At 54.2% G+C, this 25,389-nt stretch overlaps 2 protein-coding genes across 4 annotated transcripts in view; both read right to left on the bottom strand.

Moving 5' to 3' along the window:
• SLBP (stem-loop histone mRNA binding protein) overlaps positions 1-24,104 on the bottom strand; it is a 96,458-nt gene extending 72,354 nt beyond the window's left edge. Inside the window, exons 1-8 of one of the 3 annotated variants that reach the window (XM_061421082.1) lie at positions 23,950-24,099; positions 23,715-23,831; positions 19,339-19,443; positions 16,847-16,906; positions 16,408-16,545; positions 15,743-15,892; positions 14,242-14,323; positions 8,597-9,494 (exon numbers count right to left, since the gene is read on the bottom strand). In XM_061421082.1, coding sequence (XP_061277066.1) covers positions 9,378-9,494; positions 14,242-14,323; positions 15,743-15,892; positions 16,408-16,545; positions 16,847-16,906; positions 19,339-19,443; positions 23,715-23,831; positions 23,950-24,008 — 828 coding nt within the window. In that variant the 5' untranslated portion in view covers positions 24,009-24,099 and the 3' untranslated portion in view covers positions 8,597-9,377. Of the gene's footprint in view, positions 1-8,596; positions 9,495-14,241; positions 14,324-15,732; positions 15,893-16,407; positions 16,546-16,846; positions 16,907-19,338; positions 19,444-23,714; positions 23,832-23,949 lie in introns of those variants that run through there. The other 2 variants (XM_061421083.1, XM_061421081.1) reach the window with 2 other exon arrangements.
• Positions 9,474-13,863, bottom strand: LOC133249959 (ferritin light chain-like). Its single transcript, XM_061421096.1, has one exon. The coding sequence runs from the start codon at positions 13,858-13,860 to the stop codon at positions 13,123-13,125; it is 738 nt and encodes a 245-aa protein (XP_061277080.1). The 5' UTR covers positions 13,861-13,863; the 3' UTR covers positions 9,474-13,122.
• Positions 24,105-25,389: the final 1,285 nt, after the last annotated feature.

The raw sequence follows: 25,389 nt of genomic DNA, 5'->3' as shown, positions 1-25,389 counted from the left end.
GCCCCCAGGCTCCTGGCCAGAGAGAAGGCTGGGCACTCGTCCATCTGAACCCAGAGGCAGCTATGGTCGGACCTTGGAGGGGTCTCCAGATGAGGCTGGCGGTCAGCGGTCCTGCCCTTAGAAGGGGCCCTGCTCCACCTCTAGCCTTCCAACCTGGGGGGTGGCTGGGATACTGACCCAGGCCCACAGGCCCCCTGGACCCAGCAGCAGACAGGGCCCTGGCACCCCAGCTCAGGAGCAGCTCTGAGGCCAGGACTCTTCATGAAAGTGAAAGTCACTCAGTCGTGTCCGACTTTTGTGACCCCATGGACTCTATATACAGTCCATGGAATTCTGCAGGCCAGAAGACTGGAGTGGGTAGCCTTTCCCTTCTCCAGGGGTCTTCCCAACCCAGGGATGAAACCCAGGTCTCCCACATTGCAGGCAGATTCTTTACCAGCTGAGCCGCAAGGGAAGTCAAATGAAATGGCTCACTAAAGGGTGCAGACAGGAGAAGGCTCCTCCCCCAGGAGAGGGATCACTGGGCCTAGAGAGGCCTTAGGTACCATGTGGTCCAGAGGCCTCCCATCTGAGTTCCCAGGCTCTGAGCTGCCTGCGGGTGGTGAGAAGGGGTCTGATGGGAAAGAGCCCCCTTCCACCTATGTGCTGACTCAGCCTGGGGGCAGGGAGAAATTGAAGAGGGGGCTCCAGCTGACCAGGCCCCGCTGTGGGCCCTGAGGCCAGACGATGCATGACAGAGATGGGGTGGAAGCTCTTTTAGACAGGACCAGGGGGCTGGATGGGGGTGGGGGACAGGCACTGTGATGCAGGTGCCCAGGCTGTCCACGGCAGGCTGGCAAAGCTGCAGTTGTCCACACCACCATTCTCTAATCCAAGAGTCAGACGGTGCTGGCCAGGTTCCCCAGGACCAGTAGCTCTGTGATCCAGGCCAAAGCAAAACACAGACCCCTGGGGGTACCTGTGCAGAGGATGGAAGCTGGGTCTTTTTTCTAATCCATCTGGACCCGTAATGACCATCTCAAGTCACCAAGGTCCCACTTCACAGCATAGACACCCGGGGGAGGTTGTGAAACTCAAGCTGGAGGTGGATCTGGAAACCCGCCACTCAGAGCCAGGGTCCAAGTCCTCCTTGGGCCCAGCACCAGCCTTGACAGCCTCTGGGGCCAGGTAGGAGGTGGGTGGAGGTCTGGATGCACTGGACTCAAGCCCAGCGTCAGTTCTGGGTGCCGCTCATGCCCTCGGGCACCTGGCAACCTGGGGCCTCCCTCCCGGACACGCTGCCCTTTGAGCTCAGGGCTCCAGGCAGAAAGTGCCCTGTGCTCCAGAGGCGGGGTGGGCCTGGGAACTTGGGGACCACAGTTGTGGGGCAGTGCTCTTGGGGAAAGATCCTTTTTCCAGGGCAGGAGGGTCCACAGGCCGGTGGGTGAGCGCTGTCACAGTGGCCTGGCAGTGGGGGTGACCACCCGGGGAACAGCAGGAGCCTGGACTTGGTCTGGACCCCACCGGGCAGCCTGCAGGGCTCTGCTCTGGCCGATGAGGCCCAGGGAGCAGGGCTGAGAGTCATGGCTGAGGGGGACCCCAGAGCCCTGGGGAGCCCAGCCGGGGGAGCCTGCCTCACGACGGCCAGCTGAACTGTCAGGCGAGGGTGCAGAGACAGGCCCGCCAGGGCCTTGAGCAGGAGCAGAGTCCCACCTGGGAGGGGCTCGGCTCATGGAGGTGGCTTCAGGCTGGCCTGTGCGTTAACATGGCATCCGGGGGAGCGAGGAGCCAGCGTCTGAGGCGGCCTCTGCTGCTTCAGCCACGCTGCACTGGTCACCCCCCAGCAACGCAGGGCAGCACCCCGGACCCCTCAGGACACAGCCCACCCGCCCTGAACGGGAGGCCCCCCTGTCACCGCTCGAGGCTGGTGTAGAGGTGACTGTCCGTGTCAGCTCACTGGGTCACTGGGTGCCCAGACATTTGGTCAAACACTGTGCCCTTAGGATTGCGGGGAGCGTTTTAGATGACAGTGACATTCAAACAGGCGGACTTTAGGCACAGTCAAGCAAGCGCACACGTGCACACACAGGGGCGCACACACCCCACACACAGGCACACCCCCCCTCCCCGAGTGCACTGTTGGCTCTGAGATCACTGTCTGTCTGGGAGCCCTGGCCAGCAGAGTGGGTTTGTCAGGACCAGGCTCCTCCCACCCTGCGCCTGTTCAGCGGAAGGCTACCTCCTGCTACAAGGCAGCTGCCCAGCTCCCCTCATCTCCTCTGCATTCCAGCCATAGGGAAGTGGAGGGCACCCCTTCCCTTCACGGCAGAACCTGAACTGGGTCATAGGTCACTGGGCTGGACCGAGTCACATGGCCACAGCTACTGAGGAAACGTGGCCTGAGCTAAAAATTCAGTCACCTGAGGAAAAAGAGAAGGCTGAGCAACGGGCCGTGTCCTAGACAGGGACAGCAGGCCGTGTCCTAGATGGGGACAGCAGGCCGCGTCCTAGACGGGGACAGCGGGTCACATCTAGACAACAGCAGGCCACATCCGAGATAGGGACAGCGGGTCGCATTCTAGATGGGGCTGCCCACCAGCACTGACCCACAAGGAAGCCGTGGTCACCCAGCCTCCATGGTAGTAGTCCCAGCACTCAGGCTAGTTTGAGTCCTTGAATCAAGGACCAGGAAGGAGGACACCCCCACCCCCACCCGGCGCTGGCTGTCCTGAGGCTGTGACCACAGGGCTGGGCTGCCCGCTGCCTGCCACCTGGAGGGGTGCCCGCTGCCTGCCACCTGGAGGGGTGCCTGCCTGAGCGACGGTGGCCCTGGACCACAGAGCCTGGCCTGGGAGACCCACAGCCTCACCTCCTCTCCTTGAAGCCTTCAAAGGGGCACTTGCGGTTCGGGGATCTCCCGGCCTGCACGCCGACTCGTCCTCCGCTACGGGTGCATCCCAGAACGCGGGAGGAGTGAAGGAAGCGGCCGTGCTGATCTGAATGCTGGAGCAGCCCAGCAGGAGGAGCAGGCCCGCACATCCCGACCCTGGGGGTTTGCTCCAAAGTCAAAACAAAAAATATGTAAAAAACTAAAACAATTAAAAAATGTAAAGGTATGATAGTCTAATATGCTTTCTGATATAATGTGCTTTTTTCAAGATGCCCAAAGGACCCCTTTTTTCTTTTAAAGTCCAGTCATTTCAGCAGAGGCATCTCCGTGCCTGTCACTCTGAGCCAACACACCCGGGAGCATGGCGTGCCATTCCAGGATGTTTCAGCTCTCTCGTGTTCCAGGAAAACCGCCATGAGTGCTCACCGCCCCAGGGGAACGTCTTGCAGAACCCCAGCGCTGGGTGGTGCCCAGGGATCCGTCCGTGCTGTGGGTGCCCTGGGGCCCGGTGCTGCCTGCAGCAGGACCTCTGCCGTCCTCCAGGAGTGTTTGCACGCGGGGTCCTAGAGAACAGGTGTTCTCCAGGAGTACCGTGCTGGCTCCAGGGGTAGCTGCTGGGTTTGAGGGGAGTCTGAGTGCTTTCCAGAGCAGCTGTACCGTCTCCCCGCCTCCAGCCCTCCGAGCGTCCCGGCGCTGACCTCAGGCACCTACGGCTGGTTGGCTGGTTAACTCCTGCTGTGGGCAGCCAGCCAGCCGCGCTGGGCGCCTTCCGCTGCCACCGGTGCCTGTCCAGCGCGGTGCCTCCCTCCTCACACCCTGGCCTGTCCTCCAGCTGGACTGCTCCTTACTGTGAGTTTAGGGAGTCTCTGCCCATCCCAGAGGCAAGCCTATCAGGTCCGCGCTTGGCAGTCATCTTTTCCGAGTGTGCGTCTGGGCCTTTCGTGTCTCAGCAGGGTTTTGTCCAGAGCAAGTTTTCATCCTCATGGGGTCCCGTTTAACAATTTCCCTTTAACGGGGCGTGCTCTTGGTGCCCAACCTAAGCACTGCCTGGACCTAGAAACCCGTTTTCTACAAGTTCTGTACTTTTGCACTTTACGCTCAAGTCTGAGATCCATTTTTTTCCCACTATTTATTTGTGTCGGGCATGCAGGATCTTAGTTCCCTGACCAGGGGTCAAACCCAGACCCCCTGCGCTGGGAGAGAGGAGTCTCACAGGCAGTGGGCCACTAAGGAAGCCCTGGGGCCTGTTTCACGCAGGGTTCTGTGTACCATGCAGCTGAGGTGCCAGCAGGCGTGCGCTGCCCCGCCAGGGCCTCTCACAGCGGGGTCTGGCTGTGGTTCCAACAGCCCCGCTTCTTGTGGGCAGGCTGGACGCAACCTGCTCCTGCCCAACCGGAGTGACAGGCCATCAGCGACGGGCCCCCACCACGCCACGTCCACTCACTCTGGTGAAGCCAGTCCACCCTGTGAGGGGCAAGGGCGACCTCTGGACTGTGAGGCCCCTGACCACAGCTGTGGGCGTGGGTCCTCCCGGGTCAAGCCTTCGGATGACATCCCAGCCAAGAGGCAAGGACCCAACCAAGCCGTGAAAGCCAGGGACGATTAAGACCGTCTGCTAAGCCAGCCAGCCTGTGGTGACTTGTCCCACAGCAGCAGGCAGCTGCCCTGGCCTCACATGCCGGCCCATGTCGGTGGCAGGGCCTCGCTCGCCACTCCCGCCCGAAGGAGGGAAGGCGGTTTCTCCACCCTTTTACTAAAGAGCACAGCAAGCTCGCCGATGGCCGTCACACCCGGAAACCCCTGGAAATCGCACCTCCTGTGTGCCCCTCACGTGGCTTGGTGCTCACTCAGGGGAGCAGCAAGCCCTGGGCTCCAGGGGCACCCCCTCCCCAGGTAGACTGACCATGTCTCAGCCTCCGGGAGGCAGCTTTGTGCCCGTGTGTCAGGCGCCCACTTCCTAAAGGTCTGCATTGTTACTTTCATTCGAGGACCACCCCGCCCTACCCATCGGTGAGAGTTAACAGATGTGGGGCTTTTGCCGACATCTTAAATGGGGCCCTCGGCCACCACGACAGCTGCCGACATGACATCGTTAAGGTCCCGCATGCTCTCTCTCCTGTGATCCTCAGGGCTGGCCTGCTGGTAGGTGCTACTACCTGGTCTTGTCCACGGGGACGTGGAGGCCCCATCACACGGCTAGAGAAGGTGGAGCCGGCACCGACGCAGGGCCGCATTCCACATGCTGCCAGCTGACGTGCCTGCAAGCACCAGGCGGCGGGCTCTGCGGACCCCGTACATAGTCAGCGCCTTCTGGGAGGTCAGCTGCAGTGCCGGTGCCAGAGCCTGTGCTTCCTGCACCCTGCACTGAGGGTTTTCCAGGAAAACTCCACAGGCATCTCTGAAGTGTGAGTTTTACAAAGTGGCTTAGACTCCAGTAAAACCATATTTTTTTTACATAAAAATTACAAATTTTTATGTAATTACAAAGCAAACATTGACAAGAAAGCAACAAAAGTCTGAAACAAAAAAAATCCTCAAGACTCTTTTTTTTTATTTGGCTGTGCTGGGTCTCAGTTGCAGCATGCGGGATCTAGTTCTTTGACCAGGGATTGAACCCAGGTCCCCTGTATTGTGGGCACAGAGTCTTAGCTACGGAACCACCAGGGAAGTCCCCTTCAAGACTTTTCCTTTAAAAAAAAATTAATTTGGCTGTGCTGGGTCTCAGTTGTGGGATATGGGATCTAGTTCCCCAGTGAAGGGTTGAACCCAGGCCACCTGCATTGGGAGCTCAGTCTTAACCACTGGACCACCAGGCAAGTCCCCAAGATTCTTCCCTTTCTTAAAAAAATACTGTTTCATGGATGCGTTTATTTCCTCGCTGCTTAGGCCCTGCTCTAGTTGCACTGAGCAGGCGGTGCGCAGGCTTCTCATTGCGGGGCTCCTCCTGTTGCTGAGCATGGGCGCCGGCCGGGTCTTGCAGGCTTCAACAGCCGTGGCTCCCGGGCTCCAGAGCTCAGGCTCAGCAGCCGTGGCTCCCAGGCTCCGGAGCTCAGGCTCAGCAGCTGTGGCTCTAGAGCTCGGGCTCAGCAGCTGTGGCTCCCGGGCTCCAGAGCTCAGGCTCAGCAGCTGTGGCTCCAGAGCTCAGGCTCAGCAGCTGTGGCTCCAGAGCTCAGGCTCAGCAGCTGTGGCTCCCGGGCTCCAGAGCTCAGGCTCAGCAGCTGTGGCTCCCGGGCTCCAGAGCTCAGGCTCAGCAGCTGTGGTTCTAGAGCTCGGGCTCAGCAGCTGTGGCTCCCAGGCTCCAGAGCTCAGGCTCAGCAGCCGTGGCTCCCGGGCTCCAGAGCTCAGGCTCAGCAGCTGTGGCTCTCAGGGTTGCCTGCTCCCCGGCATGTGGGATCTTCCCACACCAGAGATGGAACCAGTGTGTCCTGCATTGGCAGGCAGATTTCCTCACCACTGAGCCACCAGGGAAGCCCCCCTTCAAGATTCTTAAACATAAAATATACAGACTGGTGATTAAAAAGGCACACACCCCTCGCCGAACCAGGTTCCAGAAAACTGCTCATGTCAAGGTCCTCCCAGTCCACCTACTGCCGTCCTGTGACTTCACCCGGGAGGGCTTTCGAGTCGGCCTGCCTGGGACAAAAACGCTCCTGTAGCCCCTCCGTTACCAGAAGAGCCACCACACGCTGGAGGCGCAGCCCTTGGCTCAGGCAGGCTGCCTACGCATGCAGGAGGCGCCATCAGCATCTTCCTCCCAGAGAGGCAGAGGGTCAGCAACTTGATGGCAGGGTCCCAACGGGCCAGCAGGAAGAGACGACGTCCTGGCGCAGGAGCAGCACAGGCTGCGGATGACAGCCCCGATAAGCTGGCCACGGCTATACACGGGAGACAGGAAAATGAATCTCCGCTGGCGACAAGATCACAATCAGCCTGGTATGGTGAAGAATTAATCATGCTGGCCAAATGCAATTGAGTTCTGACACCTCTGGGTTCGAAGTACAAGAGTCAAGAATAAAGACCAGTCAGTCCCAGCCAATCGGTTACCTGTTACACTCACATGGAAAGACCAGATTATGTTAACAGCACTAACAGGCAGGAACTAAAGTCTGAAGACAGATTTCCTTGGCACTTAAGAGCATTCTAAAAATATAGATGTGACACCAAAGCCGTAGCTGGAGTGACTCTTCTAGAACCTGAGTCAGGTATCATGCCTCCTGCCCAAGACCCCCAGCCCAGACCATACCCCTCACCCTCTGCTCCAGCCAGCCTGCCTCCTTCCCCCCCACTTACGGCCAGCACAATCCACGCTACAGCCGCAGATTAGTCCTCCCAAGGCCCCCAAGTCTCCCTCTCTGTCAGCACCGGCCCAAAGTCCTGGTTCCCATCATGCGGACAGGCTCTGATGGACGGAGTCCTCTAAATACAGGCCCCAAGGTGAAGGTCCTCAGGGTCTGAGGACACCTGAACGAGAGACAACTTACCTGCACTGTCCCCAGGCCCCGTCACACACACTCCGACATGCGATGGGCCGAGCCTGGGGCCACTGCTGCAACCACTCCCGTCTGGGGGACCCCAGAGTGGGCACGCAGGAGGGCTCCTCGGAATAAGCCCTCTCTGCCTTGGAACAGGGTCCTGTGTTTCTCAGATGGGAAGGCTCTCCAGTTCCACGGTGCTGACAGCCTGCTCTGCTTCACTAAGGACCTCCCTCTGCCACCTCTGGGGAAGACGGGCCGGGACCAGGAAGGGCCCGCCCCCAGCTAGACAGCGCCCCCGCCCCCCAGGAGCCGGGCTAGCAGAGGCACCTCTGCGGCTCTGCCTAGAAACCCTGTCCAGCCCATAGGTCCGTCTTCCACCTCTGTGTGCACAGGGCTGCCAGTGGTCACTATAGAGCATGGGTCCGCTTTGCTTCGGTTCCCAGCGACCCCTCCCCTCCCAGGCCCTGAGGGACCCCCACCCTGCACCCCCAGCCGAGCCCCTCGGGAGCGCGGACAGTCTGGTCACCGCCCTCCCACATCTGGGCCTCTGTGCTGGTCGCACCCTGGGGCCAATGCTCCCAGCTTCCGTGGCACATCTGGCTCCCAGGGCACTCAGGCGTCTCTCAACCTCCACCCTGCCTGACAGCCCTCCTGCCCTGTGACCTGATGCCACATTCACTCTCTGTCCCCAAGTACCTGAGCGCAGGCTTAGAGCGCCAGTCTGTGTCCCCCTGTCCGTGAGGCTGCTGGACAGTGCGAGGTCCGCACGAGTGACGAGACCAGGAAGGGCTTCTGCCCCTGCAAAGCACTTTGAACACAGTGGTGAGAGCCCACCCCTTGCTTAAAGGGAGCTGTGTCACTTCCAAGGAGGTGGGCACAGCTGCGGGCAGAGCTGCAGGCTGCAGAGACGCATCGTGGCGGGCAGCCCCTTGGGCTGCAGGGTGGACTGTACAGCCCTGGTCCCCAGACATGGAAAAGCCCTGGCCTCCCAGTGCCCGCGGGGTACACACTCCCTTCAGGAGCAGACTGGGGCCAAGAGAGGCGCACACAAGACCTGGCTGGCTCCACACCCAAGGTCTGGACCCGGCTTCAGGGTGACCAGGACCCCAGGGCAGAGCTGCAAACAGACTAAAAGGAGGTCGTTCACTGTCTCCGTGTCCACCCTCGCCGTGCATGCACCCAGGACCGACGCTGACGCGGCTCCTCTCAGCACAGCCAGCACCCAGCAGCCAGACTGTCTGGCAACAGTCAGTTAAAGAAGGTTCTTTTTATTTTTGCAATGTCATTCCATACAAAAGCAATAGAAACATAACAGTCTTAAGAAGTTTACAACTGAATACATGAACAGAAAATCTGTACACATTATCATTTACAGCCATTTTACAAAGTGAATTAACTGATTATAAAAAAAAATTCTTTCTAATTCCTCTGCTGCCTTAACTTTTGGAGTATTATAGATAGAAGGCCCACTTAGTGCTATTTACAAGTACCAAGACTGTATAACTTACATAAAACCCATTAACTTATCAGCTCAATATCTTTGACTATTCAGTGCTCTGTATGAGGAAAAATCCCATCTTGATATACTGACAAAAAGCCAGAAACCTAACGCTTTCCATAGAGATAGTAATGGAGCCGATTGTGAGAACACTCATTCTCACAATCAGTAAAGAAAGTCGATGCTAGACTGGTCCCAAGAACACAGTTAAACCCAAACCAGCCATCTGACGAGCAGCAGTTTCACATCTGCAATGTTTAGCAGGAAAGAGTTAGGCTACACTTCCCAGGTTAACATCAAGGATGCTGGAGATGGAGCGATTAAAGTTGTGGCAAGACTGCTTCAAGTTAGTTTCCTCGAATTTAGTTCCATTTACAATTTAAAACATGCAAAGTACACTCCCTATACATAAAATTAACATTTCTTAAGAAAACGGGGCGAGAACACTTCACCATGAGGACAGCAAGCTATTAACAGGAACCTCCAGTTACAAACGAGGATGCATGCTGGGCAGTCGGCCTCCAGGTGGCGCCGGTTAGCTCATGGCTGAGAAGTCTCTCAGGGGCTCGGTTAAACAGGCCTCCAAATCGAACTCGTCCTCCGCCTGGTGGTCCACGTGCCTGACTTTAGTGGGGGTGCCGCAGAACATGTCCTGGAAGACAGAAGCACAGTCTCAGCAGGCCCTGGGGCACCGGACTTGCTGATGGAGGGCGCTGAGCAGGGCCGCTCAACCTCTGGGGACTCCCCAGGAATGCAGCAAACTCCCGGGAGAGAATCCAGAAGTTAGTTAATTAACATTCGCAGATAATGTCAAACTTTAGCTGACCTAAACCCCCAACCCTCCCCCATGAGAAACCGAGTGACACTTTAAGGCCTCTGAGCTGCAGATGCTCAAGGTGATGGGAGCCGATGTGGACGAGCCGCGATGCCATTGCTCAGAACCACCAGCAAGCACCCGAAACCAGATAGGGACTCCCCCTCAGCTCTGGCCCTGGACTGACACGGCCTCACTCCACCCCGAAACAGGGGCCAAGGTGTTCAACCTGAACCTAATCTAAGGGGCCAACATGACAGCCCCCCACCGAGGAGCCTGAACCCCTCTAGGAAGTCATCTCGTGGGGGAAAGCAGGAAGACTCCTCTAAACTACAGGGAATTAGAGAGATGTGGCTATTAAACATGTAATCGCTGATTAAACTCCAGATCAAAAGAGAGAAAAAGACCTGTGAAAAGAGTATCACTGGGACAAATGGGCAGCCGGAACAGCCTGTTTGCACGGCAGTGGCGTCCTAACAAGCGGGCCTTCTGTGCACAGCAGTGACACAGTGGCGTCTGTGCTCAGCTGAGCAGCACTCCCCCCGGCTCCCGCTCCCGAGGGGGACCTGCCGGCTCACCTGCTCCCACCCAGCCTGCTCTCTCGCCTCCCACATCCCCCACCTCCACTTCTCCCTGGGAGCCCCGGGACTCCCGCCTCTATCTGCACGGCCGCCCCTCCCAACTTGTCTGATCACAAGCGCATGGTCAGAATCCGGTCAGAATCTGTTTGCTGAGCTGGGACAAAGGTCACTCTTAATCCAGATCAAGGACACCACTTGCTGAGATCCTCTGGCATGGGTTTCTCTGTAGTCCTGCCTGCATCTGAATACCCACTAAACTGGGATCCTCCTGTGGTTAAATATCCTGTTTTCATTTGACAAGTTTCCAGGTTCAGATCAGATCAGATCAGTCACTCAGTCGTGTCCAACTCTTTGCGACCCCATGAACCGCAGCACACCAGGCCTCCCTGTCCATCACCAACTCCCAGAGTTCACTCAGACTCAAATCCATCGAGTCAGTGATGCCATCCAGCCATCTCATCCTCTGTCGTCCCCTTCTCCTCCTGCCCCCAATCCCTCCCAGCATCAGTCTTTTCCAATGAGTCAACTCTTCGCATGAGGTGGCCAAAGTACTGGAGTTTCAGCTTTAGCATCATTCCTTCCAAAGAAATCCCAGGGCTGATCTCCTTCAGAATGGACTGGTTGGATCTCCTTGCAGTCCAAGGGACTCTCGAGTCTTCTCCAACACCACAGTTCAAAAGCATCAATTCTTTGGCGCTCAGCTTTCTTTACAGTCCAACTCTCACATCCATACATGACCACAGGAAAAACCATAGCCTTGACTAGACGAACCTTTGTTGGCAATGTAATGTCTCTGCTTTTGAATATGCTATCTAGGTTGGTCATAACCTTCCTTCCAAGGAGTAAGCGTCTTTTAATTTCATGGCTGCAGTCACCATCTGTAGTGATTTTGGAGCCCAGAAAAATAAAGTCTGCCACTGTTTCCCCACCTATTTCCCATGAAGTGGTGGGACCGGATGCCATGATCTTCGTTTTCTGAACGTTGAGCTTTAAGCCAACTTTTTCACTCTCCACGTTCACTTTCATCAAGAGGCCTTTGAGTTCCTCTTCACTTTCTGCCACAAGGGTGGTGTCATCTGCATATCTGAGATTATTGATATTTCTCCCGGCAATCTTGATTCCAGCTTGTGTTTCTTCCAGTCCAGCGTTTCTCATGATGTACTCTGCATATAGGTTAAATAAACAGCGCGTGATGGGCACGCCATAGCGCGGCCGAGAGGAGCCACCCCATGTCCGAGGTCAGGGGCAGAAGCCGGGAGGACCCCATGCCCGAAGGGCGGCGGCCAAGAGGAGTTACCCCGCGTCCGAGGTCAGGGGCAGCGGCCGAGAGTACCAGACTGCGACAGCACAGGAACGGCCGAGAGGAGCTACCCCGTGTCCGAGGTCGGGGTGGCAACGAGAGGAGTTACTCCGCGTCCGAGGTCAGGGGTGGCGGCCAGGAGGAGATACCCCACGCCCCAAGCCTGAGGCCAGAGGTGACAGGCAGGAGGAGCTACCCCACGCCCCTAAGCCCGAGGCCAAGGGCGGCAGCGGAGAGGAGCAACCCCACATCCAAGGAGCTGTGGCTGCGCGGGCGCAGGAGGGCCTAGAGGAGCTATCCCACACTGAAGATCAGGAAGGGTGGCGGTGAGGAGATACCCCTCGTCCAAGGTAAGGAGCAATGGCTGTGCTTTGCTGGAGCAGCCGTGAAGAGATACCCCACGCCCAAGGTAAGAGAAACCCAAGTAAGACGGTAGGTGTTGCAAGAGGGCATCAGAGGGCAAACACACTGAAACCATACTCACAGAAAACTAGTCAATCTAATCACACTAGGACCACAGCCGTGTCTAACTCAATGAAACTAAGCCATGCCCGTGGGGCAACCCAAGACGGGTGGGTCATGGTGGAGAGATCTGACAGAACGCGGTCCACTGGCGAAGGGAATGGCAAACCACTTCAGTATTCTTGCCTTGAGAACCCCATGAACAGTATGAAGAGTTTCCAGGTTACTAGTCCTCAAAAAGCGTCCGCGGTAACTGTGTTCCTCTCGGGACCTCTGTCCTCCTCATATGTCTGTGTCTGCGTCACTTCCAACATCTCGCGCGGTCACAGGACGGGGGGGTGCAGGTGGCCCCACAACTGGAAGGACAGGTGCCTGTTTACCAGGCTGGCAGATGGCAGGCAGGAAGGCAGCCGTGCACTTTGATTTTACCTGCTCCTCAGCTCTTCACAGTATAAGCTGGTCTTATATAAACCCTGAATTTTTCAAGAAAACATCTACTACTTCTAGTTTTTAGCCTGTTTTTCCATTCAGTGGACAGGATATTTATACATGCAAGTACTGTTGCAGGCTCCCTAACAAGTGAGAGCTCAGTCACTTCAGTCACGTCTGACTTTTTGAGACCCGAAACACTGCAGCCCACCAGGCTCCTCTGTCCATGGGATTTCCCAGGCAAGAATACTAGTGTTGCCATTTCCTCCTCCAGGGATCTGCCCGACCCAGGGATGGAGCTTGCACTGCAGGCAGACTCTTCACTGCTGAGCCTCCGGGGGGGAAGGGGGGCGGCAGGCCCTGCGATAACAAAGGCATCTTTGCTGTGAAGTGCTGTTGCGTGTGTGGCTTGTACACACGCAGAGAAGAACTTGCACTCAATCAGTAACCAAGGAATCAGAGAAGGATTCTGCACACTGCTTTTCATCTTTCGAGGTTTTTTTTTTCCTACTCCAAAACATGTACTTTTATTTATTTTTTATATGCTGCAAAAAGCTTTATTGTTTCCATATGGTCCAAGGCTTGAGAGAGGGCTCCAGGGTGTTAAAAAAGCTGCCTAGTAGCTGCAGAGAGGGGCTTCAGGCAGCCCTGATATTAGGTGGGTTCTTCAATGGCCACTGGTCTCCAGAAGCTCCTAGTCGTGCTTGAGGGTGAGCCTTTCGAAAAGATACTCGCCCAACCCAGCCTGGGGACCAGCCAGCCTGCGGAGGTTGGTCAGGTGCTCACCCATCTTCTTGATGAGTTTCACTTCCTCATCTAGGAAGTGGTTCTCCAGGAAGTCACACATGTGGGAGTCTCCGCGGGCAGAAGCCAGGCCATGCAGATCCAACAGGGCTTGATTCAGGTTCTTCTCTACGAGCAGGGAGGCCTCCATAGCGTCCTGGGTTTTACCCCACTCATCTTGAGATGGCTTCTGCACGTCCAGGAAGAGGGCACGGCCGCCACACTGGTTTTGCAGTTTCAAGAGACGCTCCGCGCCCTCGCGCTTCTCCTTGGCCAATTCGCGAAAAAAGTGACCCACACCCTCCAGGGCCACATCGTCGCGGTCAAAATAGAAGCCCAGAGAGAGGTAGGTGTAGGAGGCCCGCAGTTGCATGTTAACCAGGCGGTTGACGGCGGCCTCCACCTCGGTAGAATAATTCTGACGAATCTGGGAGCTCATGATTGGTCGGTAATAATAAGGAGTTAAAAAATGGTGGCTGGTCCCGGTGATCGCGGACAGCTGAGTGGCTGACTCCGAAGGTTGCGACTGGAAAAAAGGTTGGAGGGTGGTTGGAGGCTGGAGCAAGGGGCGTCCCTGGGTCTGTTCCGTCCAAGCACTGTTGAAGCAAGAGACAGATCCGCGGGGCCGCCGAGTGCACTTCCGAAACATGTACTTTTAAAAAATTGGCAAATGTGGGGAAATCCCTAGGCCAAAGCATCTCTCCACTTATGACAACTAGCTGGTGATCCTGTACCAGCAATTCACCAGCACGAACTATACAGCCTGAAATTAACGCTAATGACAAGACCAGAAAAGACCTTTTACTTTTAAATGAAGATGGTGGTATCGATTAGTCAGACTGAACCCAAAATCTAAAATAAGGATCCATCAAATCTGATATTTCAATAAAGTCAGAGAAAGAAATAAGGGCCCCTTCTTCTAAGCATCAAGATCAAATTTCATTCTAAACTTTGGTTTATCAAGGGGCATGTGTCATAGACAATTAACCTGGAACACTCATGGGAGAGTCACCCGGGGAAAGGTACTTACGAAGTTGTCCTGAGAGCTCGTCTGGGACTCAGAGCTGCTTTCTGCGGACTCAGTCTCCATCTCCCCAAGGTCCACAGGATGTCTGTGCAGTGAACACACGCGCGTCAGCCACCACGTGAGGGGACCAGGAGGCACGCAGTGCAGATGAGCATGCCAGGCTGGTTCAGTGAGACACCGCCAGTGCCATGCCGCACGCACGGTCCCAGCACCTCCTCCGCCCTGAGGAGGGGACGCCCCCCACTCCTCCCCGAGGAACGCTGGCAGCAGCAACCACGGGCACAATGCCCACCGCGCTCAGAGCACACAACAAGCTGCCCACTCCTGCGCGAGGCCAACTGTCTATACACGCCCACAAGCACCCTCTACACAGACGTGACAACAGTAAAGCCCAGTTTGGGGGGACACACGCTGACCAACCAAACGACACATCACCACTCATGTTTCCAATTTCCTGCTCAGAGAGAACGGGTGCGTCTGTGAAGGTGAGGCCAACTTCATAAAGATGCGTATTAGACATCGTTTCAAACCTGACAGTTTCTAATAAATGTCCCTGACTCAGAGCAGAAACTCAGACATCTGGAAGACTAACTGGGTCTCTGAGGGAGGGAGAGGTTCAGATGAGGGAGCTGAGGAGACAACCAGACCAGCCTCCATCTCCCTGCCCAGCCAGCATCTGGACCACATGGCAGCAGCTCAGCCCGAGGCCTTCTCCACAGACAAAGAATTGAAAAAGAAAAACCTTCCGTAGGTAAAAAAGAGAAAGCCTCTCACTTTTACACTGCTGTTCAGTCACTAAGTCATATCTGACCCTTTTGCAACCCTGTGGACTGAACACTAGGCTCCTCTGTCCATGGGGTTCTCCAGGCAAGAACACTGGAGTTTTTCCTTCTCCAGGGATCTTCCCGACCCAGGAACTGAACCCGCATCTCCTGCACTGGCAGGCGGACTCTTTACCACTGAGCCAACTGGGAAGCCCGTTTTCACTGGAGCATGGCTACTTTATGAGCTCGTGTTAGTCTCTACCGTGTAGCAAAGTGAAGTAACTACACAGCATGCCTACTTGTCGTGTTTAGTCCCTGAGTCACCTTCAACTCTTTGTGCCCCATGGACTGTGTAGCCTGCCAGGCTCCTCTGTCTGTGGGATTTCCCAGGCAATACTGGAGTGGGTTGCCTTTTCCAGGGGATCTTCCCAAACCAGGGGATCAAGCTCGAGTTTCACTGAGCTGCCTAGCTCAACATAAACTACTCAAGCTTTTCAAAATGTTTCATCTTAAAAAACAAACAAAACGTCATGTACCTCTACTAAGATCAGTTTGTTGTAGCTACAAACAGTAAGTCCAACCCAGGAAGCACACCGCTCCCTCCAGCCCCTCCCGGAGCCCACACCGCCCGCTTCAGACACAGCAGAGAGAGAACAGACAGGACACAGGATGACGGCCACACAGCAACAGAGCCGCTGCCATCACCAGAGAGGGAGGACAGGACACCAACAGAGACGTACATTTCTTGCAAATCGCATCCTTCTTCAGCGGGGGGATCCCAAAAATGCAGAGCCACCTTCCAGAGTCTGATCTGCTGGTCCCACGACCGCCGACTGTACTTCTTGAATTTGTTGGGGGTTTTGGGATGAACGCCGGGCTGTCGAAGGTGCCTACAGGGAGAGAGGGGTGAGCCTGGGGCACACCTAGACCCACGTGTGAACACGCTGAAGAGCGCTGCCTCGCCGGCTGCTCTTCGCTCGAAATGCACGCTCCAGCAAAGGACACCTGCACTCAGTCCAGCAGCTCCCGTGCCCTGTGAAGCTCCCGTGCACCCTTGTGCGGGAAGCAGGAAGCAGCTGCTGACGCAGACTGGGTAAGGCTCGCGTTCTTCTCTAGTAAAAGCTTTACAACCTGCAACCTGAACTGAACTTTCCCCGTCATGTACATAACAGTCTCACATTTACAAGACAGCTGTGATTCCTGACAAACGTTACCTAACACTCTAAATTACGAAAATGTTACTTGTCTTCGTGTCCTTGGTCTCGCAGTCACCAACGTGTTCCTCTTTATGTAAGTGCCTGAAGGTCATTAATAATGCAGCTCTTAGCAGGTGAACTACACCCAGAATCAGGTTCACCACCTACGCACGTGACCTGGCCAGCCCACGCCGGCAGCGCAGGACTACCTGGGGACTTCTTTAATGTAGCGGTCGTAGGCGATGGTGTTCTTCCCATAGTTGATCTGCTTCTGTCTCCGCATCAGGACACTTTCATCCGTCTCCAAGTCGGCTGGTAACGCAGACACAGACTCCTTCGAATCCGAACTAAACAAAATGAAATTCACACAGCAAACCTCACAAATAAGATCATTCCATAAGAAAATGTGTAAGCACAGTAACAGAGCACTCGCCCGCTGGGTTTCCAAACTGTATTAACTCCAGAACAGTCTAGAATCTCTGAATATATGGAGATTTAGTACAGGATACGTATTTCAAATCAGTGAAGAACAGAAAAAATAGAAAATACTACTAAGAGTCAGCATTTCACGTTCACACGTTCACATTATTTTTCATGAATAAGTCACAGGGTTACTAATTAGAAAAGAAATGATTACACAGCATTTACCTTCCTGATGATGACTTTCTCTCTCTTCCAAAGTCATTGATGAGGAGTTTCCTTTTATATCTGAGAGCAAAGTAAATAAATGTTGCTGTTTTTACAAAGGTACAGAAATCAACACAATGCTTCTAGAGCCACAAAGCCTCTCTGAGGATGTGGTCTGGTAAGTGGATTAAGCAACAGTCACAGTAAGGTGGCTTCTTTTATTTTCAACCTCCCTCAATCACCATTCTCTGGTGAGAAGATAAGGCTACTTGCCAAGACCATACAGGATACTTAAAGCAACCAGTTCTGAAAGCAAACTACTGCCGCCAGTTAAGTAGTGAGACCATGGAAATTTACATCTCTCTTAACCCTGAAACCTTCAGGAAAAACTCAATGTGAGCTGAAATGAAGTCTTTACTTCTAATACCACAATCACTCATTAATGAGACACATGCCTGTTGGGCACCGCTCACCTTGGGAAGACTGCACACCGTCCCACCCCCACCCTCCTTCCTTGTGGATGCACTGGGAATTTGCTTTCTAGCACAGCAACAACCAACACCCAACTTTGCAAAGGTATGTCATCAACCAAAAAACACACAACAATCTGATCTGGAAACTGCCTCTCGCTAGATGTTCACGCTAGGCTCCAAAGGACGCCACGTGCTGCGGTGCCTCACCCTGTCCCAGGTGTGCGGGGGCCCCAGTGAATCTGGATACCAGGAGGCTATGTGTGTCTGGAGCCATCGCGTGAGAACTGGAACATTAGGCCATGAGATCATTTTCTGTAGGATCTCATTCTTTCTGGAACCCTTTCAGGTATGACTAAGGGATTCCCTGGTGGCTCAGAGGGTAGAGTCTGCCTGCAACGTGAGAGACTGGAGTTCAATCCCTGGGTTGGGAAGATCCTCTTGAGAAAATGGCAACCCACTCCAGTATTCTTGCCTGGAAAATCCCACGGACAGAGGAGCCTGGTGGGCTGCAGCCCATAGGGTTGCAAAGAGTCAGACATGACTGAGCGACTTCACTTTCACTTTCAGGTATAACTAAAGCCCATTTTCCAATTTTCAGGCTGTTGGTGTGTAGCGTGAGCCAGCTGCCTTGACATACAGCGAGCTCACTGCTCACCCCTCACCTCCTGGTGGGAAGTAAGGCAGACCATGATAGCTCCATCACCTAGTCTGCTCAAAAGCAGCAGCTTTCCATCAGAAACGGTGTGATCCAGAGAAGAACAAAGAGGAGTCCAACAATAGGATAGTCAAGACAGACAGGGTATCCTTGAGTCAAACAGGTGCTGGAGACGGTCCCCAGCAAGGGGCGACAGTGGGCATCAAGACACACAGCACTGGGGCTCCACAGTCCAGTGGTTAGGACTCTACACTCCCAATGCAGGAAGCACAGGTTCAATCCTTGGTCAGGGAACCAAGATTCTACATGCCAAGCGCAGTCAAAAGGAAAAAAAAAAAAAAAAAATACACAAGCACATGATCAGAATTGTTATAAACCTTGTGAGCAAACGCAAAACTGCACAGACCAAGTTAAACAGCCTAACTTTTCACAGCTGAGAAAAACCAGCATCTATATAAATACAACTCATTCAAAATACTGGAGCCTGTCAACTCCCAGTTCACTCTCCTACCCAGGCAGATTATCTGCCCACATACGTCTTAATGTCCGAAAGAAATTTAGTGCTCATAACCAATCCCAAGTGTGCCTGTGTCCTTTCCAATGGAGGCAGCTCTGAACACCACTGCCCACTGCAGACAGAGAGGAAGCAGCCTGGCCCCACTTCCCTGCTTACGGTAAGGACAGAGCTTCTCCTCTGAATTAAGAACCAACAGACTCCTGGCTCAATATCCTGCAGTTAATCTCAAGCCACAGCATTTTAACTCAAGGCTCCTTCAGTGGATTGGATGGCATCTATCAAAGGAAGAAAGGCCCCAAAACACCAGGGAGAATGTAATCCTGAGATAAGCAGGGGTGAGAACGCCATCATCTTCTGAACTGTGAGGAGCTGAGGAAGAGGAAGTAGCTTGAAACTGAACTTGCACACACACAACTTAGGGCCGGCCTGCAAAGGGCTCACAGGCCCCGAGTCAGGGACCCCCTGCACTCTGGCACTTCTGAGCTGTTACCTGAGGCAGGTGGCAGTCAGGAGCGCACGCCCCAGTGGAGTGGAACAGCCAGCGTGGCAGGTCAGAGCACACGGCCACAGCTGTCTGCAGCCCAGCCAGCCACTGCCCACCCACAGCCACCTCAGGACAGCCCTAAGACATTGGTCCACAAACGTCAGTGGGCAGGCTCAACTGACAGGCTTAAGGTGTGGCTGGAGCCCACCCAGTTTCCCATCCAGCAGGCCTGGGGTGGGGCCTGAAAACCCACATTTCTCCCAAGTCCCCAGGAGCTGAGATGCGGCTGGCTGGGGGCCCACCACCACTTCAGGACACGCCTCAAGTTTCATATATACTTTAAAGCACCACGGATGACACTTCACAGTGGTCTATAGTACGTACCTTGCGATTTCTTTGTTGACTCTGGTCCTCATTTCATCTTCTTCCACTGCACTCGCCCAGTCGGAGCATCTGGAACGGGGCTTGGGGCCTTCGGGAGTGGTAAAGCTGCAAAACAACGAAAAGGCACATTCAAACCATGACACAACTTTCAGTTTCCTTTCAAATCATACATCAGGAAATTTTCTGAGGTTGTTTGGAGAGTGCCAACAAAATGGGCTCCAGAGTAATCAGCTCCACTAACTCCCTAGATCACCGGGTTCCAGCAATTCACTCCAAGCCTCTCTGGGCTCTGTCTGTTAAACAACCGTGCACTCCCTATGTGCCACTGTCAGCTAGATCATGAGGACACAGTCCATGCAGGGAAAGGCAGACCAAGTCAACAGTTGTCATCAGCACCAAGAAGTGCACTTATCTAACACAACTTTTTCTGTAAAAAGTTTCATTTTTTTAAAAGGACTTTAAAGAAAGAGTGCAGCTACTACATTTTCAGTGCTAAGCAGAGTGACCCACACCTAGTAAATGTGGCCACTATTTATTTCCAGATGCATGCAATAACGGTTCAGAACATATCACATCATAATTAAAATGTGGGGAATAAAAACATCCTTCAGCGCTCTCACCACATCAGGGCTGGTCTGATAAGGCACCCCTAGAGTTGGATACATTTAATCTAGGAGCTCAGGTCTATCTAGAACTCAAGGAAATCTTCAGTCAGGTTCAGGCAATTTGAAAGCACGGGGCTTGATGCCAAGAATTCTGGCAGCTAGAATTGTTGGTATGTCTGTTACTTATAGATAAGATGTAAACTCACGTTTTTATCTTTCTTCCTCAACTTTCTGTCGGTCACTACTCGTACATCAAAAAGAAAAACTAACTTCAACTGCAACAATAAGCAATTTTATACATTCTAGCTGAAAACTCAATGGCATGCTTTGAAAATGCAACAGCAATAACCAAAGAATAATCCCCTTACGTAATTATCACTTCTTCCCTTAGTTACCCCAACCAGAAAAACTCAAATCCTAAAAACAAATTTCCACAGTATAAATATGGTTGGCAGGGTCTGAAATCAAATTAATAAACAAGTTAAAATGACTCAAGATCGTATCACAGACACAGAGTGTGCCCAGGGTTAGACATCAACACTCTCAATAGTGTGTCAAGAGGTGCCTCAACTTTTTAAAGGTGCTGAAAATACTGAGAGTCCCTTGGACAGCAAGGAAATCAAACCATCAATCCTAAAGGAAATCAACCCTGAACATTCATTGGAAAAGACTCTGATGCTGGGAAAGATTGAGGGCAAGAGAAGGGGGCAACAGAGGATGAGATGGTTGGCTGACATCACTGACTCAATGGACATGAGCTTGAGCAAACTCAGGGAGATAATGAAGGACAAGGAAACCTGGCGTGCTGCAGTCCGTGGGGATGCAAAGTCAGACACAACTCGGCAACTGAACAATGCCCTTTTCCTCCATCTCACATTTTGGTAGCTCAACAGAAACTACCTTTTGTGGAACTGAAACTCATGTTTTAGATTAGGCAAATTACATTCACCACCTCACCCTAGCTTGGGATGAGAGTACTTGTGGGGAAAGTGCTCAAATGGAAGATAAAGCTTTATTTACACACTGAGCTAACATCCCTCCAAAGGGATCAGTTCTTACACCCATGGAGATGTGGATGGCTCCACTCTCCAAGAACATGCATGCATTCTCCACTGCCATCACAGGGGATTGTGGGAATAAAAGCACACAGCACAAACGCCAGGGGCAACGCCCCCAGGACAGGAACACTGCTGGCACAGGAGCAAGCAGGCCTGTGTCAATGTGAGCCAGGCGGAATCCCAGGGTACAGAGGGATTTCAGAGCAATTAAGCAGTTAAGGATTTAACATTTTGTCTTCAGTTAAAAGGGAGATCACTGCAGGGGTCAAAGCTTGATCTCAAAGATAGCTTTGTGATAATGCCAAAAAATGTTCAAAGTACTGTACAATTGTGCTCACTTCACATGATGGCAAGGTAACGCTCAAATCCTTCAAGCTAAGCCTAAGAAGTATATAAATCAAGATCTTCCAGATGTATAAGCTAAATTTAAAAAAGGCAGAAGAACCAAAGATCAAATTGTCAACACTGACTGGCTCACGGAGAAAGCAATGGAATTCCAGAAAAACATCTACTTCTGCTTCATTGACTACCTGAAAGACCTTGTGTGGAAAATTCTTAAGAGATGGGAATACCAGACCACCTTACCTGCCTCCTGAGAAACCTGTATGCAGGTCAAGAAGCAACAGTTAGAACCAGATATAGAACAACAGACTGGTTCCAAACTGGGAAAGGAGTACAATAAAGCTGTATATCATCACTCTGCTTATTTAACTTATATGCACAGTACATTATGCGAAATGCAGGGCTGGATGAATCACAAGCTGGAATCAACCGCCAGGAAAATATCAATAACCTCAGATATGCAGATGACACCACTTAAATCGCAAAAAGTGAACAGGAAAGAACTAAAGAGCCTCTTGATGAGGATGAAAGAGGAGAGTGAAAAAGCTGGCTTGAAACTCAACGTTCAAAAAACTAAGATCATGGCAACCGGTCCCAACACTTTATGGCAAATAGATGGGGAAACAATTTTCTTGGGTTCCAAAATCACTGAAGATGGTTACTGCAGCCATGAAATTAATAGACACTTGCTCCTGGGAAGGAAAGCTATGACAAACCTAAACACTGTATTAAAATTCAGAGACATCACTTTGCCAACAAAGGTCCATATGGTCAAAGCTGCGGTTTTTCCAGTAATCATGCACAGATGTTAGAGTTGAACCATAAAGAAGGCTGAGCACCAAAGAACTGATGCTTTCAAATTGTGATGCTAGAGAAGAGTCTTGAGAGTCCCTTGGACAACAAGGAAATCAAACCTGAATATTCATTTCAAGGACTGATGCTGAAGCTCCAATACTTTAGCCACCTGATGTGAAGAGCCAACTTATTGGTAAAGACTCCAACACTGGGAAAGATTGAAGGCAGGAGGAGAAAGGGGCGACAGAGGATGAGATGGTTGAATGGCATCACTAACTCAAAGGACATGAGTTTGAGCAAACTCCAGAAAATGGTGAAGGACGGGGAACCCTGGAGTGCCGCAGTCCATGGGGTCACAAAGAGCTGAACTCTACTTAGCAACTGAATAGTAACCTATTCCTCACATCTAGCCCCAGGGCTGTTAGAGCCTCTCCTCTCACGTCTTTCCCCAAGTAACCTCAAATCTTTAAAAGTCACATGTATGCTGGTAACTCAATTTGTAATTTGTGCCTCCCAACCCAGACTGTTAGATGCTGCTTTCTCACTATCTTTTCTTTAGTCATCTGAAAAACTTAAAGCCTAATCACTGACTCCCTTCCCAGACCAGGTCTGGTCCACACCATCCTCTTCATCCAGGTCTCAAAGCTAGAGTCGTCTTTGACTCCTCCCTGCACCAGCCCTTAACCCATCAGCAGGTACTGAGAGTCCTGCCTTAGAAGCCTACCCCTACACACTCCTTACACCATCTCCACTGCTCAGTCTTCAGCACCCCTTTCACCTGACTTGGCAGCGGCCCCCATCCCCCGCCCTTGTCCTCCTCTAGCCAGTCCTCATACTAGCTAATGCATCCCCACCTGAGGGCCCCGGTGTGTGGATCCTCAAGGGACCACCTCCCATCTCATCCCGACAGAGGCCACGGATCCGAAGAGCATGCCGGCCTTCACCACCGGACACCCCCGCGTGCACTCTTTAGCCACTCCTGTTTCCCTGAAATACCTTGTCTGACTTGCTGACCCACCTGTATCAGAGTATAAGCAAAACAAAAAAAAGGAACCATGGTTGGCAGGGTGTCTTGACCTCCCCAACACGCTGCCCAGCCTAGAAAACACTTAGGTAAAGTGCCAGCTGCAGAGGTGCGGCCGAGGCTCCTGAGCCGGAAACGCCTCAGGAGCGTCAGGGTGCAGAGGGTCCTGGAGCCTAAGTCCTGGTTTGCCTCCTGGCGCCCACCTTCTGTGACTGCTGCAACACCCAACTTTCCCGACTCTCACGGGTGAGCCTGACTCGCCTTGTTGGAACGTTCTAGGAAGTTTGGGGTGGCCCTCAATGCCATCCCTGGAACCTAGCAGGGCTCGCTGACCGAGACTGAGCCAGTTTTGTTGACACCCGTCACTGAGACACCTCCTCGGATCCTCAGGGACCTCCCAGTCCTGCTGTGATGCCCAGGGGCCAGGACTATTCAGGGGTGCTGCCCCAGGGGCGCCCCGGGTGCTGCTGGTGACCCACCGGCGCCCCCCAGTCAGTCAGTCATGTGCGGGGAACCTCCGCCCAGGCCCCCGGAGCCGCCGCAAGGTCCCACCTCTCGGGTCTGTGACCGCTGGGCGGCCTTGCGAGGCCCTCGGCGTCTTCGGGCTTCCGGCGCCTCCCGTCGGCCGTGCGCTTGCGTCCGAGGCTCCAACGCGCGGGGGGCGGAGGGCTGGCGACGAGAGACCGCGTCAGAGCGAGGTGGCCTGGGGCTCCCGCCCGGGACCCCCGTCCGGACCCCGCCCGCCGCGCGCCCGCCCGGGAGGACCCGGCGCGCGGCCCGACCTCACCTGGCGTCGCTGTCGCGACGGTTCTCGTAGCCGGCGGGGCTTCGCGGCCTGTAGGCCATGGCGACGCGGCGAGCGGGGCTCCGGGGTCCGGCGGCGCGGGAAGCAGACGCGAGCTCCTCTCAGCGCGGCGCCGACTGACGCGCGCGCCCCGCCCCCAACCGCGTTTATAGGCGCCGCCCCGCCCCGCCCCCCCCCCAGGCTCCCGCGCGCGCCGCGCCGGGCGAGACCATCGGGCCGGGACCCGGGGGAGTCCCTCGGCAGCGCGCGCCGCGCAGGCTGCCCAGGCCGGGGCGGCCGCCGTTAAACCGCTGCCCCGCGCACTGCCATCCGGGCAGCGAAGGGGCTCCGCCGGGGACACTGAGCGAGGCCTCAGAAAAGGTCGTCCCCTCCGCCATGGAGGCGGCCGGGCCGCCGGGCCGCTCGATGCTGATTGGCCGCGCCTTCGCGGGCGGGGTAGGAGTATTGGCGGGAGATTTGGAGGCCGGCGACTCGGGCGCGCCGAGGGGGCAAAGGACGCGCCGCCGATTGGCCTAGCCCAGGTTTGGGCGCTCTCCGATTGGTCGGCAAGGCAGGGACATTGTCCGCGCTGGCGGGAACCCGGAACCCGGAAGGGGAGGCAGCCTCAGGCTGCAGGCTTCGCGCCCTGAAAACTCGCTGCCGGCGTCAGATGCCCAGACCCCTGAAACTATGTCACATTGTTTACACACACACACACACACACACAAAACCTGTGGGCCTATGTCACGTTCTTCACACACACACACAACCCGTGGGCTTATGTCAGGTTCTTCACAAACACACACACCTGTGAGCCTCCTCCACGTTCTTCACACACACACACACCCCCCTTCCCTTCCCTCCCCCCCTCACCGGGCTGGGCCTTTGGCCAGTCTCCAGGCGTTAGGTGGTGATGCTTGTGTGCAAATAAATAAAAGACTTGGGTTCAATCCCAGGGTTGGGAAGATCTGGAGAAGGAAATGGCAACCCACTCCAGTATTCATGCCTGGGAAATCCCAGGGCAGAGGAGCCTGGCGGGCTACAGTCCACGTTTTAGGGAAAAGCAATTCTGACTCTGTGCTGGGACTGTTTGACAATCGTACATAAACCCTGCCTCAGAGAATCCTGCTTCTCTGCCTGACTCTAAAGTGCCCTTTGTTCAGAACCCTGTCCAGCTGTAGAAGGCAGGAAGAAACATATACCCTGCCTGAGGCTTGCAATTCTAGGAGATATTTGCAAGATTAACGGCCTTTTTACTGTTCCCTTACATCCGCCACCTCTGGCCTATGAAAGACTCTGGCATCCAGACCCCAGGGACACGGCTGTTTTGAGACAGCTTGCCGTCTTCCGTCAGCGGGCCCTCAGAGTAAAGTATTCCCTGCCTCAGCTCCCGGTCCCCGGCGCACTGGCCTACCATGCAGTGAGCAGAGCGAGCTTGGACTC

Source organism: Bos javanicus, chromosome 6, assembly GCF_032452875.1.
Source record: "Bos javanicus breed banteng chromosome 6, ARS-OSU_banteng_1.0, whole genome shotgun sequence".
Taxonomy (NCBI): domain Eukaryota; kingdom Metazoa; phylum Chordata; class Mammalia; order Artiodactyla; family Bovidae; genus Bos; species Bos javanicus.
The sequence above is the reverse complement of the archived record's forward strand: the minus strand, read 5'-3'. Positions and strand labels throughout refer to the sequence as shown.

Coding starts and splice junctions, on each gene's coding strand:
- LOC133249959 (XM_061421096.1), bottom strand. CDS start 13,860: ATGTTTCGGAAGTGCACTCGGCGGCCCCGCGGATCTGTCTCTTGCTTC.